The following is a 13,639-nucleotide window of genomic DNA, read 5'->3' as shown; positions in this document are numbered from 1 at the left end:
TGACAAACGCAGAATTTCAGCCCCACGAGAATCCCTACACTCTAGGCCTATGCCTTGGCTAAAGCACTTCTCACTTTGACGAAGACGTGGTGGGCTTACTTGGTGGAGCGCCGTACATTCTGCCACCTTCGTATGTTCGTATACTCGGGAGGCATGTTCGTAAATTCGTATAGTTCGCATAGAGCAGCCCCACACCGGAGACACTCCGTTTCCGGATTAGACTTTTAAGCTTGATTTCAGGCAGTCTATCTAAGGCAACGTACGTGATTGGTGACCTTAATGGAGTGCAGGTGCTTGATATCAATGAGGTTGCTAGGTTGAGCAGTTATGGTTTTCGAGGAAGGGCGATTGCAGCCTTTCCTGCGGGTGAGCTGAGATCGACGCCTGGTCTGCGCCACGAACATCATCTAACTACTGAATATGGCAAAATGTTCGACAACGTAGAGATGTGAGAAGAGTTTTCCCTTCGAAGTCTGGATCAATAACGTGTGCCTCGATGGCTAGGCCTTCTAAATTCAGGACCACGGTCTATCTGTATCACGAAGTTTCATTGGGTCAGGATGATTAGATAATATGTACACTGAGGATATCTCCAATTTTTATATTAATCTACGAACGTATGACTCCATTCCAAGATCTTCATGGATTTATCGTGCCATCAGGTCCTGGGGCTGAAAGTCCACGTGTTGGGATGTGGGAGTTACGGCTATCACCCCAACGACAATCTTATCATCTCAGGATATATTTAACCATCAATCTGCTGTGTATATCAGGCATTTCCTGAAAACTGTGTAGCCTATCCCCTCTGCGAGTAAAAACTTGGATGTTGGTCCGCCCTTGGGTCCCAGCGGTTAGGGCGTGGCGGACCGCTCGATCTCTCCGCGGACCCACACGTATTCGTATATGCTTAGGCTCGAAGGATCTCAGGGTCCAATGCAGCGATTTTGATATCCTTATATTAATCTCATCTCATCTAGTGCTCCAGTCTCCATTCATCATCAAATCTCTCCTTCATTCCTTACCCCTGCTATACCCAAAATGGCCTCCCAAAACGACTCCAATGTATCCTTCGTCCTCTATCGATACACTCCGTCGATCCCAGCCGCTGCCATTTTCACTGCTGTTTTTATCATCCTGGCCATAGTCCATACCTATATGGCTTTTAGGTACCGATCTAAATATTTCATTCCTTTTATTATCGGTCTACTTTGTAAGTACATTTTCGAAAATCTGCAGCCATCACCAAACTAACTTACCGCGGTATGAACAGTCGAAGCAGCTGGCTACATCGCCCGAATCTTTTCCCACAATGACCCCCTCGCTCTCGGCCCCTACATCGTCCAGACCATGCTTATCCTCGTCGCTCCTCCACTCTTCGCTGCATCCATCTACATGACCCTAGGCAGATTGATCCTCTACCTCGACGCCGAATCCGCCTCTCTCCTTCGCGTGAAATACATCGCTAAGATATTCGTCGTCGGGGATATTATCTCCTTTCTCTTGCAATGTGGAGGTACCTATACCCTAGTACACCATCACAATCCTCCCAAGATCCTCTCTAATGCAGATTTTGTATTGCAGGTGGTGGCTACATGGCAGCCGGCAGCCTCTCCGCCATGGAAGACGGCGCGCACATCGTAATCGGCGGTCTAGCCGTGCAACTCCTTTTCTTCGGGTTCTTCATCATCGCTAGCGCTATTTTCCATTATCGAGTTAAGAAGAATCCGCAATACTACACCACCAGACAAGTGGAATCCGCCTCCCGTCGCGACTCGTGGGAGTGCATGCTGTGGTGTATTTACGGGGCGTGTGTGCTCATTCTCATTCGGTCGATTTATCGTGTCGTTGAATTTGTGGAGGGGAACGATGGATTCGTTATGCATTTGGAATATTTGTTGTATATCTTTGATGCCGTGTTGATGGCCCTGCAGGCGATGTTGTTGTTGGTTGGGTATCCTGGGCGGGTGCTGGGAGGGGGGAAACGGGGGGATGCGGGTGTGCCGTTGGAGGATAGGGCAGATTCGGCGGAGAGGTTTTTGAGGGACGGGAAGGTGGCTGTTTAGGACTTGGATTTGGGATGAGTATGTACTTTGGATGAACGGGTTGCGATTAGTGATTGGGTTTATGGAGTTTGAGGCGTATAAATGTGCTATATAGATAGTTTGTTATTATTGATTACGATCTTCATTAAAACAGTACATTGGCATGACGTTACTCTTCCTGCATTGCCATCGGCCACTGCATCAGAGGCATCAGCGCTCCATCTCCCAGCTTCACAACCAGCATATGGGTGTTCCGGATCTCTCTTGGAAACGTCCCTCGTAGATACCACAGATCCTCAAATAAAAGCAACATCACATAGAAATGTGCCAGGATCACATATGAAAAGCCTTCGATGATACCAGCATCCTGTCCCTGCTGTATCGACAAAATAAACGATTGTGATATGAGATGCGGCCACGACAGGACAGCGGCATCTTCGAGATCGGTCTGAATGTCCATTGAGACGGAGCTATCGCGCTCACTAGCTGTGAACCGAAAGACGTAGAGAGTGCGCATGTACATGTCCTCAAGACGATCGATCGTGCTGATCTGTTCGCGTAGAAGTTCTGGGATCGTTTGGATGTTGGGAGATCCATAGGAATCTGGGCTTGGAGTGTCTTCCATGTTTATCCCATAGTCCTGGGTAAGAGTGTTTGCGAAGGCACGCAATAAGGAAATCTGCTGAGCGGCGCCTTGGGCGAAGCGGATAAATCGAGGGGGGGCGCCTTGTAGACGTGGAAACACCGGTGTTGATGATGTGGCCGGAAAGTCCTTCCAGTGCTCATTTGCGTGAGAATAATTCATTATTGTCCGTAATCTGCTGATCCGAAGGACGGCATAGTGCTCTCCTACGAAGGCTCCCAAGCCGCGGACTAGGTGCAGCCAGTCAATCCAGGGTTCTCCGGCTGAGTCACCATTGTGAAAGCCCATCCCCTTATCGCCTAAGGCGCGAATGCGCAAGGAAGCAAAGGCAAAAGCGATAATTAGGAGGGAGCCACAGAAGATGTATTCGGCTGTACTAGCTGTCGCTTCTGATAATGCGTGTCGGAAGCCTTCAAGGCCTTTCTGGTGGTGATCGAGGATCCGGTAATAATCACGAAAAGAATTTGCCTCAGGGTTGTTGTGGATATTCGGGTCAATATTTGGGTTTAATGAATTCGTTTCGGGAGAGTCTGCCTCGCATAGTGCATGCGTGCCGGCCAGCGCAAGGAGAAGATGCATCAGATACTCTTCTTCTGTAGCCAGGGTTGGGATGACTCGCTGCCAGATCAATTTTCGCTCCGGATGGAGAGCCATTCTGTCAGAGACATGGACCATGAAATGCGTCAAGAGACTCATGTCTGGCATGTCAAGGCTCTCGTTGTGATGAGAGACCTCCGCTGATTCAGACAGCGGTGGTATGTGCAGATCTAACGGCCGTAATGGCTGCCCTACATTGTTGCTCGCAAGGCGACGAGCACGCCCTGTACTTGTGGGACTGTTAACCTGTAGGTCAGATATTGGAGCTGAAAAGGGGGTCAACGGCCACACAACGTCGTCCCCATTGACGTGAGGTTTGGGTACCTACATTACATGCTCATCTGGTGGCGGAAATGAGCATGGTTCGTCGCGAAAGGAACACGCGCCACAAACCGGTCTTACTTCATCACACTGAAAGCGGTCAACATCGCAGCTGAACTCTCTGCGTGGCGCTTATACGAACCTTCACCCGACGGAGCTTGCAGGTGTAACAACCTTTGCGGGATTTGTTGTGGCGCGCCCGTCGCCTTTTGGGATGTCGCGGAGGGGAAACATCGGGCAATGAAGCACCCGTTGAGGATCGGGTATCAGACATGATTTGCTCCCGAGCAAGGCCAATATCGCAATCTCATTGGTCTCGGTAAGGAGCCAGTTGAGAGTGGGAGAAACGGCCTGGAAGTTGGAAAGGTTGATGGGGTGGTGGTGATGCCCTCACCCAAACAGCTGGTACGGGAGGCTGAGTAGACCATCTCTGCACATTAGGCGGATTTAAATCCTATCAGTTCATACACAGCCACAGACAGAAATAGAAAAATATATGTATTCCTTTATCATATTACTGAAGATACTGGTATGTGTAGAGGTGCACTTGGTAGCTGGATGGTGAGTAAAGGGCGGGGGGGGGGGGGAGTTGGGGGGTGTTGAAGATGTCCCAATCTCAAAGTATATCTTGAGCGCTTATCACGTGGAAGCGGCTATTTAAACTCTGGACGGGACTCATCCAGGAAGGTGCACTATACTAGGATTCATTTATAATTCAGTCAAATGGATCAATGGTATTTTCATGGTCAGTAGGAACACCTATCTTATACCATTATCACCTCAGTTCTAGTCTCACACAGTACATGTTTGTCCACAGTCGCAAGCGTGGCCATTATTGGTGGACGACATACTAAATCTCGTGGGAACTATAAGCCTTCACAACATCAATTCCAGCAGCAAAAATACACGCAGAAGAACAAAAGTCACATCTCTCCCTAAGGGTTGCTTAAATACTATTTCCGGCAATGGCTGCAGTAGGCCCTACCCTAAAGCTCCTCCAATCCTTGCTCGGAGCGATGCAACGGGTTAGGGCTAGTACTATGGGAGGATTTCTAAGCTACAATATAGCGCCTGCTTCATAGGTCTATTTCTAATCGTCCCGGCTATATTACATACAGTTCAGTGCAGGACAGCTATCAAAAGGCGGCATATAACGAAGGCACCACGGTTATACGCGGCATAGTCACCGCTTCCTCCAGAATGTTCGTCCATATGCTTAGTAGCTCACTATGGGGTAGCCTTGTCCACTAATGTATTGGGTAAGGAATTACTAAAAGTATCTGCGTTATTTTTTGAGATTAGCTGAAGGAAAATAGACGACATTGATGTGGAGTCAGTCAACGTATATACATGTGATACTGAAACATTTTTGTCACCTTTTTGATGACGAGAGTCGAAGATGAAGCAACTTAGTGATCATGTCGCTGTATATTGTATAACCACCTCCAAATACGCGATCCGATGAAGTTTCTTCCCGCTGATTCGAACAGAAATCTTCACTGCCAGTAAGTCATGCAGTAAATCATGCCGGAGTATATCGAGATCAGTTCCCTAACTTTAGCTGAATATGGTAATCATTGCATGGCCCTGTTGCACCACCACCATCCTCCCGAGAAAATACCGACTGACCACGGCACTAGCGACAAGCCACAGCGCTTACAGCCGCATCCTCTAGCCCAACAAAGACACTTGGGGGTCGAATCCCACACGTGGTGAAAATAAACTTCTGACCAGGGCGAATCCCTGAAGTGGCATAAAGCTCGCACAGACCCCCTTCCATTAGAAATCCAATCCGTTGGTCATACAAATTCATGCTTTTCTCAACCCTTTACCCCTTGTTCGGCCTTCTTTCCGAGTCGTGGGGACATATTTCGGAGACATTGGGGCAATTTTCCTCCGGATGCTGAATAATTCCCGGTGGATCCACGATGATGATTTGCCGAATGGGTGTCCATCAGTGGAGCATAACCAACTTGGCTTAAAGCCAGTTGGAGGCTGAGGATCCCCGCGAAGCTTCCATGCCATTGAAGCCACAATTTGGAGACCCAGAAAAAAGTCAGACCATTAATCGGAGACTTCGCCCGATGCGGCAAAGATGCAGATTCTTGTCGATGCCACCTTAATCAGTATAACCTCCACTTTTTGGATTTCAAATCAATTTCCACTCGCTTCTATTCCCCATGGGACCGTATAAAAGCGGTATTTCCTCTCAATTGAGTCTCCATCTACTATCCCATCCTTGTGTATACCCTACTACTACGTATTCCCTTTAATATTATTCTTCTTCACGACATCATGACTGTCACCACCGATCTCGTCAACCACCCTGCTCAGGGCATCTCCTACTTCACTCCCGCCCAGAACCCCCCCGCTGGTACCGCCGCCAACCCGCAAACCAGCGGCAAGCCGGTCCCGAAGCTCTTCCACCCGCTCACCATCCGCGGCGTCACCTTCCAGAACCGCCTTGGTGTATGTACCCAATTCCTCAGTGTCTACATTTTTCATAAAATCAACTAACAAGTGGTATTAGCTCGCCCCTCTCTGCCAATACTCCGCCCAGGATGGCCACATGACCCCCTACCACATCGCCCACCTGGGCGGTATCGCCCAGCGCGGTCCCGGTCTCATGATGATCGAAGCCACCGCCGTGCAGCCCGAAGGCCGCATCACTCCCCAGGACGTCGGTCTGTGGAAGGACTCGCAGATCGGCCCCATGCGCCAAGTCGTCGAATTCGCCCACTCCCAGAGCCAGAAGATCGGTGTCCAGCTCGCCCACGCCGGTCGCAAGGCCAGCACCGTCGCCCCCTGGATCTCCGGTACCGCCATGGCCACGGAGGAGCTCGGCGGCTGGCCCGACCGTGTTATCGGACCCAGCGATATCCCCTTCGCTGACTCTTTCCCCAAGCCCAAGGCCATGACCAAGGACGATATCGTGCAGTTCAAGAACGACTGGGCTGCTGCTGTGAAGCGTGCTATTGAGGTTGGCGTTGACTTCATTGAAATCCACGGTGCTCACGGTTACCTCATTTCCTCTTTCCTGTCGCCTGCTGCCAACAACCGTACCGATGAGTACGGCGGTTCCTTCGAGAACCGTATCCGTCTGCCTCTTGAGATCGCCCAGATCACTCGCGACATCGTCGGCCCTAACATGCCTGTCTTCCTCCGTGTCTCCGCTTCCGACTGGCTCGAGGAGACTCTCCCCGAGCAGAGCTGGGGTACTGAGGACACTGTCAAGTTCGCCAAGGCGCTGGCTGACCAGGGTGCTATTGATCTGATTGATATCAGTACCGGTGGTGTTCACGCCGCTCAGAAGGTCAAGTCTGGCCCGCTGTTCCAGGCTCCCTTCGCTGTGGCTGTCAAGCAGGCTGTTGGCGATAAGCTGTTGGTGTCGGCTGTCGGTGCTATCACCAACGGTCGCCAGGCTAATGATCTGCTTGAGAAGGAGGGTCTGGATGTCGCTCTGGTCGGTCGTGGATTCCAGAAGGACCCCGGTTTGACCTGGACTTTTGCCCAGCATCTTGACACTGAGATCTCCATGGCGAGCCAGATCCGTTGGGGATTCACTCGTCGCGGTGGTCGCGAGTTCATTGATCCCAGCGTTTACAAGCCTTCCATTTTTGATGCTTAGATGATATATAGTGGTGATGCTTAATAGACTGTACATAGAATAGACATGACATGCCCGATTCAACCATCTCATTTGTCTTCATACGTTATTTAACCTTATACAATCTATAATAATGACTGAATAACTCCACGCTACTCAAATAGAATGTAAATAGAAGGGACATATCCTACACCTATATTCCCCTCATCTTATACAATCTACATCTTATCCACATTCCCTCATCGCCCCACAATAGTGATAATCTTACAACCCCGGCGTCTCCGCAATCCTAAAAACGTACTTCACGGCACTCGCCTTCCCATCCATCAAATCCTTCATCGCCCCCTTCACGCCCTCCAATCCACCCTCCCTAACCTGCCACGGATGACCCTTGAACCGCCCATCCTTCAACGCGCGACTAAACCACCGACAAAACACATAACACAGATCCCGACAATCATCCACCCCATTGGCCTTCTCATGCGCCGCATTCACCCACGTATTCGTCGACAACAACCCGGGCAGATCCTTGGGATCCCGGGGGAGGACATGGTCCACTTGTCCTCCGGGCGTGACTACCTGAGTGAGGACGTGTGCGCTGGTATCGTCGACGATGGTGTCGAGGGCGTTTTTGATGTTCAGATTCAGGGATTTGATGGAGGCGATGGTGGAGTCGGTGCCTGGGCGGTAGTCGATCACCGTGTCGCCTTTGCTGGGGTCGAGCAGGGATTGCACGTAGGGGGACCCGCTGCCGGCGATGGCGATGATCGGGTGGATGTTGCTGGCACGGAGGAGCTTGATGGCGAAGGAGCCCACGGCTGTGCTGCCGCCGTAGATGACGAAGGGGGTCGGGGTGGTCGTGGCGCTGGGTGGGGACCATGGGGTGGGCAGGGCGTGGTGGTGATGGAGGGAGATTACGGCTGTTAGGGCTGCGAGGGGGATGGTTGCGGCTTCTGTGGGTTGTAGTGTGGTTAGTGTTGTTCTTCGAATGGGATGGGGATGGGGATGGGGATGGTACCCTCGAAGGAAACGCTCTCCGGCAGGTGGAAGGTGGTGTGTGCCCAGGCCACGGCGTACTCGGCGTATGAACCACCGGGCTTCAGCATCTCGTGGAATGCGGCGACACGGTCGCCTTCCTATGTTCATTAAGCATGCGCATACGACATGGCACAAGTTGTGTAAGGTATACCTTGAATTCCACCACGTTCTTTCCCACCTTCTGGACCACACCGGCGATATCATCGCCCTGGTTCACGCCTTCACGTACATGTTCATACCGGGAGTAGAGGAAGCTGTTCGGGTCATTGGCCAATTCGGCGACCTTCCAGTCCTTGGGGTTGGAGCCGGACACGACCACCTTGATCAGGACTTGGTCATCGTTGATGCTGGGGATGGGGGAGTCGATGAGCTTGGTGCTCGGGCCGGGGAGGTTGATGATTTCCTTCATTTTGATAGTAGGATGCAGGAATAAGGGATACACTCAATTGGTTTGGAAATTGGTGGATAGGGTATACATATATAGAAGCTAGTATGGACAGGGGTGCTGTCTAGTGCTAAGCTCCGGGGAAGTGAAGAACATTATTAAGCAGGGTGGGGATACCTGATGTCATGAGTTGTTGAATGTTGAGTTTCATGACTCGGGCTCGGCATTCCAGAAAATTAGAGCTGAAGAATGCCGGATAGAAGGACTTCCGAACCCGTTGGCCCGTGCTGCTGGTGATTGCTAATGTTTATCAAAACCTTCCATGTATGTCCATTGTAGTCTATAGATCTTCTAGTCTATATCTATTCTGTCCACCACATTATGCACATAATAATAACATCGAATCCAAGAAAGGAAGTCAAAGCTTGCTTGGCCGCTCGTTCTTCAGCACCGCCGCATTCCACGGGTACGGATCAAACACCAGATCATTGACCGGGTTCTCCTGGCTGGCCCGCCGGAAGAGATCTGGGTACACTTCACCATCATACTTGCCCAGACTGCTGTCCAGCTGCCAGTCGGGGATCTTCCACGAGTCCACCAGGCGCACCGCATGCGGGCGGATCTCGTCCAGCAGCTTCATCACCGCATTGGTCTGCGTCAGGCCGATCTGTCGCACGGTCACCGCGCTGGACGAGAAGAACTCGGATGCCTCACGCTCCAGCGTGTGCAGAGCGTACAGACGGAACAGCTTGTGCAGGATGCCCGTGGTCTCGGGGTCCAATGCCCCGGTAACCTGGGGAGACGTCACCGCCTCGTAGAAGTTCTTCACCACCAGGTACTGCGAGTGAGCCGTGGACAGGCGCCAGAAGTCGACCAGCAGGCTGTTCCAGGACCGCTTCTCAGCATCACGGTGCTTCAGCGCCTCGAATGTGAGGTGAGCCGTCCGCCAGGCAAAGGCAGCCACGATGTCACTGTCATTGCCGAGGATATCGAACGAGGCGCCCTTGTCGCGGCGCGAGAGGTATGCCTGCAGGATGCGGGATGTGTCGTTGTTGGATCCCTTGCCGGCAAGGACGGCGCGGGCAGATTTCAGAAGCTATGCACGTTAGTTATAGAAAGTATTCCAGGAAGCAGGTGACTTACGTATCTCGCCACCTGCTGTGTCAACATGTAGTTGTCACCCTCCCAGGTGAGCGTGGGCAGGTAGTCCGAGTACCACGGTCCGATGCCGCTGTAGCTGCTGTAACCGTGTCCACCACAAGCACGACGGCACACTTCGAGACCTTCACCTGCCGTCGTACTCGCCAGGGCCTTGAGACCACACGAAGTAGCATGCAGATCAGCCAAGAGATCGGCACCAGCCCGTAGTTCCTCCGGTCCAGCACCCCGCTTCTCCTGGGCGGCCTGGGCGGCTGCCTTCATACGGTTCTGGTTCTCCTGGTAGAGCCGCATCATTCCGCGGCCGGTGAAGTGCAGAGCATACATAGATGCCAGCAGGGGCAACAGCCGGACCTGCACCATCTTGTAGTTCAGCACCTGGTTCTCGCCCACATTGCCTGTGGCATCACGGTCCTGGAACTGCCTGCGTACGGCGCAGTAGCGAGTGGCAATGGTCACACCACGTGCCAGGACACCACCGGCCTGCAGCACGATGTTGGAGCGCACCCAGGTCAGAGTGCCATAGATGAGAGACGGCGACGCAGGACGCATGTACTCGTTGGTGTCCTTGTTAATGCGCGAGAAGCGGGCCAGCATGTTGATGTGAGGAATCTTGACCTTGTTGAACAGAAGGAAACCATTGTCCATGGTGCTGAATTGGTCAGTCATAGCCACAAAGCATCGGTCAGACTACTTACTTGTAACCGAACTTGGGACCAATGTCTCCCACGTAGACGTTCTCCAAGGGCTGATGTGTGTTCATGTCACGGATCTGGACCACGAAAGGGTGCGGGCCGTAGTTCTTGCCGCCGATGAACAGCTGCGCCATGACTACAGCGTGGTTGGCAGTGCGACCCAGCGATCCGATCCACCACTTGGAAGCCGTCAAAGTGGGAGAGTGGATAGTGAAGGTCTTATCCTCGGGGTTCCAGGTGGCTGTGGTCTCCAGTCCACGCACATTCGAGCCGTGGCCCAACTCCGTCTGTGCATAGCATCCCAGTATTTGATAGTTCTGTGCCGGCTCGAGGAAGAGTTTGTGTTGCTCGGGGGTACCTTGTTCCCGCAAGGTGACCTATCCGCAGTCTTCATTAGCTTCTGAATAGAGTAGCGCGAGACAACGAAACGAAAACGGAACATACCAAAAACATGGATGCATGCAATCCATAAGGAGTGGGCTCTCCAAGCAATTCATTGGCAGCGTGTAGCTCCTCCTGCGACCATTTGTGTTCCACCGACAACTGCTGCAGGCGCTTGGCTTTGGCTAGGGACCGCTGGATCCGCTCCGTCCGGCCCTGCGTGTGATTCTGTGACTTGTCGAAAACTTTCTCCGCCTGTAGGATAGACAGCAGGTGCTCTTGACGAACCAATGCCTCCTTGGTGTGCAGCAATTCAGCCAATTTGTCCACAGCGACATTGGACTGATCGCGCTCGTGCTGCAGAAGTTGCGAGCCCAGCGGGTCGGCCGGCTTCAGAGCCTTGACCCAATCCGGTGGTGAAGATGGCATGATGATTATAGTAATGATAGAGTGGAGTCTGCGGGGGAGGAGAACGTGGGAGAAAGAAGGGAGGAAGGGTAAACTGTTTGGGGGGCGTGAAAGACGTTATAAGAGATCCTCCACGGGGAAGCCGAAATGATGATTTCGGTCGAGAACTCCCGTCGATGGGCACTGGACCTGCCCCTTTGGGTAATAGCCGAGGCTCCCTAGGGGTATTAGCCTTGATGCCTGAGTGGCCAATTCCCGGTGACCGACTGACCGCCTGCCGCCTGACTTGTTCTGCCGCTCGGCTGACACGTTTCGGGGTTCCCCGGTAATTTTGCCTGCCGGAATCATCTTATCTTTCTCTTTCCCTGCCTGGATCCTCGGGCATCCCTGGCGATCTGATATCTGATACCTAACTCATCCCGACCCGACTTAACATGCACAGTCAGAAAATAACCCGGGATGGGATAGAATCTCTTCGATGGACAAAAACTGCCAGGTAACTGCCTCTACATATTTCAAGTATTCTTGGCTTGATATCTCAGCCGCATGCTTTAGCCGTGTACTACTAATGCCGGCATATCCGCTTGATGAGATGGACTTTCTTCACCAGCCTTCTAATGCGGTGAGACGGAATGCTTGATTGTTCTGGGTCGTCAGAATGGCGTTGCATTATATTTCACATGTGCTGTCCATATGCCCCTTCCATGAGATTCATAAAAAATGGCCACCCTTTCTATATTCTCTGCGGCTCCACTCTCACATGTGAGAATCTGGGTGCTCCGTGTTCCCCGGGTTGAGAACCTGATCCAACTTTGGTGTCATCAACAAGAATAAGAATCCACATGCCAGCCACATGACTTGCTTGTCCACTGCCTGGTCGGTTGCTAACTTGAAACGCTCCAATCAGCTGCTCGCGCGGACTGCATCCTGCGACAGCTCACCTGCTCCCTTTTGCCCGCCTCCGTATGTGTCCGCATATCGCGCCAACATCCACTCCTCCACTGTTATCGGCGGGTATTTCGCCTCCTCCGTCTCCGCCTTGCAGCTGGGAATGCACTCCACCACGTAGTCCAGATTCCCGGATATAAAATATGGCACGCTGTATCGTTCTTGTCCGCTTCTGTTGATAACCCGATGCAAGTTGGATATATAGCGATCGTTGGTCCAGCGCATCAACATATTGCCTAGGTTCACCACAAATGCCCCTGGAACGGGCTCGGCATCCGCCCATTCGGATGCCTCGCGGTCCCACACTTGCAGACCCCCTTTGTCATCCTGCAGCAGGATTGTGAGGCCGCCAAAATCAGTGTGAGCCCCGATGCCTAGGACTTTCGTAAGCAGGCATGTTAGCGCCCGTGCTTGAGATCATACCTCGTTCCTGGCCATCCGTTTCCTGGGGCGGATACCGCACCAATCGTATAATATTGGCCGAGTCGTGACAAAATCCGTTGAACCAGTTCTCATCCAAGTCCAGCGTTTGAGCCAACACCTGGAATATCTTCAGTCCTAGATCGGACATTACCGCGTGGTAGTCTTTCACCGTATTCCGGAACAGATCTGGACCTCGGATCTCATCGGGATATTTATTAGACCCTTGAGAAAATCTTCCGGTGGAGGGATGCCCTGGAGGCAGATCTTGCGACAGGTAATAGCTCTCTTTCAGATCGCCAGGCCCTTCTTTCTCGAATTTCTGCGAACGAAGGCCTTCGTATCCCAGATTAACGGGCTCAATCTCTGTTCCAGCGTTAGTGGCCAAGATCGGCTTTGCCAGAAGCGTCAAACTCTGCATGAGATTACCTCGACTGTACTTCTGCTTCACTTCAATTGGTAAGCTGAATAAATCCCGAGCCTGCTGAAGCATAGCCTCTTGGATATCGAGTGGGACACGATGGTTGATGAGCTGAAAGAATCCATGTCTCTCGCATGCGTGACGGACTTGTCGCACTAGCTCTGCCTTTTTCTCGGCATCACCGGCGTAGAATGCTATGATATGTTAGTTAGAGACAGATATATTGTTCCAATTATTCTCGAAATATATGGTCAGAACGTACGCCCAAAGTCGATGATGGGAGGTGCAGTGACCATTGTTTCAAAATTGTGATGAGAAGGACAACCTCGGGAGATTGTCTTGGTGAGGCAAGCGGGGTATGAGGCCAACTCGACAGCTGCACCACTCGTAGGTTAGCTTGTGTCCTGCATACCAACCGATCCCTGTCAAGGCGAATCAGGAACAGCGATGATGAGAGGTGCGACCGTTAGAACGCCGTCCGTGTCACTTCGGATACGTCGAGATGCTCTGCATGCCGATACGCCAATAAGACTCTTCCTTTGCTTTGCCAACCTGGAAGTATTTCCTTGAAATCA

The 13,639-nt window shown here is 51.9% G+C and overlaps 6 protein-coding genes across 6 annotated transcripts; 2 read left to right on the top strand and 4 right to left on the bottom strand.

Annotated features, from left to right (window-relative positions):
• Positions 1 to 1,038: 1,038 nt before the first annotated feature.
• BO79DRAFT_144986 (RTA1 domain-containing protein) lies at positions 1,039 to 2,063 on the top strand (the record flags this gene model as incomplete). Its single annotated transcript, XM_025678409.1, has 3 exons — positions 1,039 to 1,210; positions 1,271 to 1,513; positions 1,582 to 2,063. The coding sequence occupies 3 exons, from the start codon at positions 1,039 to 1,041 to the stop codon at positions 2,061 to 2,063; spliced, it is 897 nt and encodes a 298-aa protein (XP_025540605.1).
• Positions 2,064 to 2,211: 148 nt separating this feature from the next.
• BO79DRAFT_286787 (Zn(II)2Cys6 transcription factor) lies at positions 2,212 to 3,877 on the bottom strand (the record flags this gene model as incomplete). The annotated part of the gene is made up of 3 exons (XM_025688507.1): positions 2,212 to 3,520; positions 3,611 to 3,693; positions 3,746 to 3,877. 3 exons carry the CDS (start codon positions 3,875 to 3,877, stop codon positions 2,212 to 2,214), a joined length of 1,524 nt encoding a protein of 507 aa, XP_025540604.1.
• Positions 3,878 to 5,852: 1,975 nt separating this feature from the next.
• Positions 5,853 to 7,299, top strand: BO79DRAFT_192970 (NADH:flavin oxidoreductase/NADH oxidase). Its single transcript, XM_025680936.1, has 2 exons — positions 5,853 to 6,072; positions 6,134 to 7,299. The coding sequence occupies exons 1-2, from the start codon at positions 5,899 to 5,901 to the stop codon at positions 7,229 to 7,231; spliced, it is 1,272 nt and encodes a 423-aa protein (XP_025540603.1). The 5' UTR covers positions 5,853 to 5,898; the 3' UTR covers positions 7,232 to 7,299.
• A 175-nt stretch (positions 7,300 to 7,474) lies between these two features.
• BO79DRAFT_263321 (zinc-binding alcohol dehydrogenase family protein) lies at positions 7,475 to 8,683 on the bottom strand (the record flags this gene model as incomplete). The annotated part of the gene is made up of 3 exons (XM_025686667.1): positions 8,400 to 8,683; positions 8,229 to 8,346; positions 7,475 to 8,163 (listed from the first exon to the last, which is right to left on the bottom strand). The coding sequence occupies exons 1-3, from the start codon at positions 8,655 to 8,657 to the stop codon at positions 7,475 to 7,477; spliced, it is 1,065 nt and encodes a 354-aa protein (XP_025540602.1). The 5' UTR covers positions 8,658 to 8,683.
• A 267-nt stretch (positions 8,684 to 8,950) lies between these two features.
• Positions 8,951 to 11,346, bottom strand: BO79DRAFT_171222 (fatty-acyl coenzyme A oxidase). The gene is made up of 4 exons (XM_025679563.1): positions 10,931 to 11,346; positions 10,490 to 10,863; positions 9,777 to 10,443; positions 8,951 to 9,729 (listed from the first exon to the last, which is right to left on the bottom strand). Exons 1-4 carry the CDS (start codon positions 11,294 to 11,296, stop codon positions 9,052 to 9,054), a joined length of 2,085 nt encoding a protein of 694 aa, XP_025540601.1. The 5' UTR covers positions 11,297 to 11,346; the 3' UTR covers positions 8,951 to 9,051.
• Positions 11,347 to 11,960: 614 nt separating this feature from the next.
• BO79DRAFT_171218 (isopenicillin N synthase family dioxygenase) lies at positions 11,961 to 13,373 on the bottom strand. Its single transcript, XM_025679562.1, has 4 exons — positions 13,327 to 13,373; positions 13,073 to 13,258; positions 12,647 to 13,009; positions 11,961 to 12,597 (listed from the first exon to the last, which is right to left on the bottom strand). The coding sequence occupies exons 1-4, from the start codon at positions 13,358 to 13,360 to the stop codon at positions 12,179 to 12,181; spliced, it is 1,002 nt and encodes a 333-aa protein (XP_025540600.1). The 5' UTR covers positions 13,361 to 13,373; the 3' UTR covers positions 11,961 to 12,178.
• Between the last annotated feature and the right edge of the window lie 266 nt (positions 13,374 to 13,639).

This window comes from Aspergillus costaricaensis (genome assembly GCF_003184835.1).
Source record: "Aspergillus costaricaensis CBS 115574 unplaced genomic scaffold BO79scaffold_12, whole genome shotgun sequence".
Classification (NCBI taxonomy): Eukaryota; Fungi; Ascomycota; class Eurotiomycetes; order Eurotiales; family Aspergillaceae; genus Aspergillus; species Aspergillus costaricensis.
The sequence above is the reverse complement of the archived record's forward strand: the minus strand, read 5'-3'. Positions and strand labels throughout refer to the sequence as shown.